This window comes from Corapipo altera, unplaced genomic scaffold, assembly GCF_003945725.1.
Source record: "Corapipo altera isolate COAL_440 unplaced genomic scaffold, ASM394572v1 189, whole genome shotgun sequence".
In the NCBI taxonomy this organism is placed as follows: Eukaryota; Metazoa; Chordata; class Aves; order Passeriformes; family Pipridae; genus Corapipo; species Corapipo altera.
In genome coordinates this window covers 38,899-43,862 of record NW_020885064.1, presented here as the reverse complement: position 1 = coordinate 43,862, position 4,964 = coordinate 38,899, and the positions used below count along the sequence as shown (strand labels likewise).

Here is a 4,964-nt window from a genome sequence, read left to right as displayed (position 1 = left end):
CCCTGGCTCCCTGCTCTGTGCTGTGGGCTCTCTGGGGTGTCCCCCCACAGTCCCTGGCTCCCTGCTCTGTGGTCTGTGCTGTCTGGGGTGTCCCCCCCGTGGTCCCTGGCTCCCTGCTCTGTGGTCTGTGCTGTCTGGGGTGTCCCTCACTGTGCCATCCCCCCTCAGGCAGGCCCTGAGCGAGGTGACGGCGGCGCTGCGGGAGCGGCTGCACCGCTGGCAGCAGATCGAGCTGCTCTGCGGCTTCCAGATCGTCAACAACCCGGGGCTGCACAGCCTGGCCTCGGCCCTCAACATCGACCCCGGCTGGGTGGGCACCCCCCGGCCCAACCCCTCCCACTTCATCATGACCGACGACGTGGACGACCTGGACGAGGAGATCGTGTCCCCCATGTCCATCCAATGTACGCGGGCTGGGCTGCTGGGGCTGGGGGGGCCCTCTGGGCTGGGGCTGGGGGGGCCCTGTGAACTGGGGCTGTGTCTGTAGGGTCCCTCTGAGCTGGGGGGCTGCTGGGGGGCACTCTGGGCTGGGGCTGTTTCTGGGTGGGGGCTGTGGGCTGTGTCTGGGGTCTGGGTGGTCTCTGTGATCAGGAGGACTGTGCCTCAGTGGTCCCTCTGAGCGGGGGCTGTGTCTGTGGGGTCCCTGTGAGCTGGGGGGCTGTGTCTGGGGGCTGAGGTTGTGTCTGTGAGGTCCCTGGGAGCTGGGGCTGTGTCTGGGTGGGCCTTGAAGGCTGAGGTTGTGTCTGTGGGGTCCCTCTGAGCTGAGGCTGTGTCTGTGGGGTCCCTGGGAGCTGGGGGCCTGTGTCTGGGCCTGGGTGGTCTCTGTGATCAGGAGGACTGTGCCTCAGTGGTCCCTCTGAGCTGGGGGGCTGTACCTACTGGGGGCTGCGACATGGGCCAGACCTGGATCCATAGTTCACACCCATGAGGAGTTATTGGTTGATTCCAGCTGGGTTTTAAACTCCCAAAGACCAAAATTGGTTGTTCAGGGTCAGGAAGGTCCATTCAGGCCAGACTCCAGGTTTTTTGGAGCCTCTTAATTCCATCAGAACTGGTCATTTATGGATTATTGAACCTCGTAATGTAGAGATTATGAATCATTGTTCCATCCTCTCTGTGCTTTTGGTCAACTCACTGAATTTAAGCATTTACCATAAAACCCACCCAAAGGCTTGGGCTGACAGGGCAGTGGGACAGGAAAAGGGATTGTCCCCATGTCCCCTTGGCCTGAGCATTTTTGGGGATTTAGAGGACTCAGGGCCACCCTCTCCTCAGGCACAGCTGGACCTGCATCCCACAGCATCCTGCCACCCTCAGGGACCTGCTAAACACTTCCTGGAGCAGAGGCTGAACCCCCAGTTCCCACCTGTTGTGGTCATGAAGGGGGACATCCTGTCCCTCTTTGTCACTTCCACAGAATCATGGAATCACAGAAGGTTTGGGTTGGGAAGGACCTTAAAGCTCCCCCAGCCCCAGCCCCTGCATAGGCAGGGACACCTTCCCATCCAACCTGGCCGTGGACACTTCCAGGGATGGGGCAGTCACAGCTTCTCTGGGCAACCCTGGAGGATTTAATCCAAGCCAGGGCTGTTTAGGGGAGCAGAAGGTGGAGGGAGGAGCAGAAGAGTCTCATGGTTGGCACCGTGTCTGCCATGGCCACGTGCCCCTCGTGCCTGGGGCTCTGGGTTGGTGCTGGGAAGGTCTGGAGCAGGTCTGGAGGCAGGTGCTGAGGTGGGACCTGGGGCAGTGGGGGGGAAGGCAGAGCACGGGGGATTTGGGTAGGGCAGGAGGATTGGGATAGGGCAGGAGGATGTGGATGAGGGGAGGAGGATTGGGATAGGGCAGGAGGATCTGGATGAGGGCAGGAGGATCTGGATGAGGGCAGGAGGACCAGGGGTACCTGTGTGTTCCTGGGGCTCAGCAGCTGTGGGGTTGGAGCTGGTGGTTTGTGGGGTCAGGTGTCCTGGGGACCACTGAAGCCTCAAGGAATTGTGAGCTCCTGGTGTGTGGGGTCTCCAGTCCCTGTGGGAATCTGAGCTGGAAGCTCTGCCAGAGCCCTGGCACAGCCCCGAGCTGGGCACTGATGGCAGGGATGTTTGGGAACAGTCCTAAGGGACACCTGAGCAGCTCCTGAGGGCGTGAGCTCCACAAGCTGGGCCGGGCTGAGCCTTCAGCCCCCATTCCAGCCTCAGCTTCCCCGTGCTCAAGACTCCTCAAGACTTTTCCAGGGAGCACTTCCAGTTCCATCATCCCAGAGCTGGGCAGTGACCCTGCCCTCCTCCCTTCCCACCCCTCTGCCCGTCCCCCTGCCCCTGTCCTGCCCCTCTCCCTGTGGGTGATGACAAGCTCTGGGCACCCCAATTCCCAAGCGAGGGAGCCCGTCCCTGGAGGATTTTCCTTTCTCTGTGTACAAACCCTGCTTCAGGAGAGCAGTGCCGAGTTCCCCCTGCCCAGATGTGTTGTGCCCCCCTGTGGTGCCTGTCCCAGTAAATCCCATGTCTCTCTCTCCTGTCCCCCCCTGGCTGCCCCCCCAGATGCAGCCTGGCTTTTCGGGCGCCGCTTCAGCGACCGCTCCTCGCTGTCCTCGGAGGATCAGTCCCTCTGGAAATACCCTGGTTTGGTTCTCTTCAGTTTTTTTGTCATTTTTTCATCTGCCCTCTGGCCTTTTTCTGGACTAAAATACATCCACCAATTTTCCACCTTTCTGGCACGGGGCACTAATGAATTAATGTCTCCTCACTGAGCCGGCGGCTCCTGTACTAACCCGGGAGGAGTCTGGTGGGATGAAGAAGAATCCCAGCTCAGCTCTCACGTGTCCTGGGTGCAGTTAGGGATTCTGGAGCGTTGGGTTCACGGGGTTCTGCCCCTGAAGTAGAGATGCAAGGATCCAGGTGAGGCCAGGAGGAGGTGACAACACTCCCTTTCCCATCCCACCTCCTTCCCGGCCGCAGGCAGGGCTCCCCCATCCCTCTGTGCCGTGTTCCCTTGGAATCCTTCAGTGGACTGAGCAGTGCCACCTCTTAGGGCAACCTGTGCCCCGGTGCCCTCATGCCCTGGGGATGGCACACAGCCTCCTGGGTTGGGCTGGAGCCTTTCCTTCAGGATGGAGCAGGAGGGTGTGCACCAGCCCCGGCCAGGGTCATGCCATTAGGGGTTTTCCTTGGAATGCTGGGCAGGTTATTTGGGGAATGTTGGCAAAATGTGTGTCTGGAGGGAAATGGTGGTTTTGGAAAGTGAAGTCCCAGCCTGTGCTCAGGAGCTCATCCCAGGATAAGTGATGGAAAAGGAGGGTGCAAAGGGGGAAGGTGCCAAGTCAGTAAATGAGGAGTGGAACACCAGGAAAAAAATAGGGAATCCTCAGGGAAAAAAAATGTGGCCCAAGGGAAAGAGAAATCTGCAGGAGAAACCCGTCACCCCAGTTAGTTCCTCTGCAGGGGGATCCCTGTGGGCCCCCACAGTTAGTTCCTCTGCAGGGGGATCCCTGTGGGCCCCCACAGTGAGGTTCCCAAACTGGAATTGCAGCTCTGGAGCTGAAGAAGAAATGTCTTGAAGTAGCAAGTGGATGGTGTAAAACTGTGCAGGGACAGGGTCATGGATGGAGTGTAGGATCGAAGGAGCCCCAAACCTGAGCAGTGGGAGAGGCTGGGATTCACCCTGGGCATGTGGAAACAGCCAAGTTACCAGAATTATTCCTTCTTATTCCTTCTTCCACTTGAAATATATCCCTGTGGATCCTTCAGAAGGAGTTGCTCTGTCAGAGGAGCCCCGTGTGTCCCAGTTGGGAGTTTTCAGAGCAGGGATTGCTGGTTCTTCATTCCCAAAGGAGCTCTCCTTCTCTTCCTCCATTTCTGAGCTTTCCTGTCTCTGCACCTTTTTAACCCACTTGTACTTTTATTTCTTATGCACATAAGAAATCCTGGACAATGCTGAACACCTTATCTCCTGCAAAAGGAGGAACATCTTGTATGGGTGACAGCCAGGGGCTGGAGCACAGCCAGCCTGCTGGGCTGGGGGTGGGGGTGCAGGCCTGGGATCCCCAGTTTTCCATGAAATGCTCGGCCTGATGGAGGGGATGGTGCCCACGGCTCCGAGCAGGGGAAGGGGCCTCCCTTGGCTCTGGGTCCAGGGGCTCAGGGAGTGCAGGGGCTGAGGAACTGTGGTCATGGAACAGGCTGGGAGCAGGTGAGGCCACTCTGGGCCCAGAGCCACCATTGCAGGTGTGGAGGAATGAGGCACGAGTTCCAGAAGGTTTGGGTTGGGAGGGACCTTAAAGCCCATCCAGTGCCACCCCTGCCATGGGCAGGGACACCTCCCACCAGCCCAGGTTGCTCCAAGCCCCGTCCAACCTGGCCTTGGACACTCCCAGGGATCCAGGGGCAGCCACAGCTTCTCTGGGCAACCTGGGCCAGGGCCTCCCCACCCTCCCAGCCAGGAATTCCTTCCCAACTCTTCTATGATTCCATGATTTCAGTGCTTTACTCTGGCACTCCACTGGCATGATGATGCTGTAACTGGGAGCAGAGCTCTGGGAGTGGAGCTCAGCCTGGCAGCTTTGGGTGCCAACACTGACCTGCTCTGCTCACCCGAGGCTCCTGTTTTGTGCTGTGTAGGTCCCACCTGAGCCATGTGGTGTCCAGGAGGGTGGGATGGCTCATGCCCTGGAGGTGCCCCGTTCTTGGCTCCCTGGGAGCCGGGTGGGATTGATTAGGTGGGATGAATCCCACAGCCAGGTTCTGCTTCAAGCAAGATGCTCAGATAAGGTGTTCAGAGGCACCTCCATCAGGAACGTTGGAGTTCTCCATGGGCTGGGCATTAATCCAGCATGTTCAGCACCAGCTTAAAGCTACTTCTGCATTAAACGGGCGTAACTGCTGGCTTGCGGTGGGGCAGTGCCAGTGCCACAGGTGGCAGCTCTGGCACAGCATTCCTGGGGGGTGGTGGCTCTGGCACAGCATTCCTGGGGG

General features: G+C 59.0%; 1 protein-coding gene across 4 annotated transcripts in view; it reads left to right on the top strand.

The window, feature by feature from the left end:
* STIM1 (stromal interaction molecule 1) overlaps window positions 1–4,964 on the top strand; it is a 67,848-nt gene that overhangs the window by 51,371 nt on the left and 11,513 nt on the right. For 2 of the 4 annotated variants that reach the window (XM_027669031.1, XM_027669033.1), the window contains exons 10-11: window positions 169–404; window positions 2,535–2,615. In XM_027669031.1, coding sequence (XP_027524832.1) covers window positions 169–404; window positions 2,535–2,615 — 317 coding nt within the window. The remainder of the gene's footprint in view (window positions 1–168; window positions 405–2,534; window positions 2,616–4,964) is intronic. The other 2 variants (XM_027669030.1, XM_027669032.1) reach the window with 1 other exon arrangement.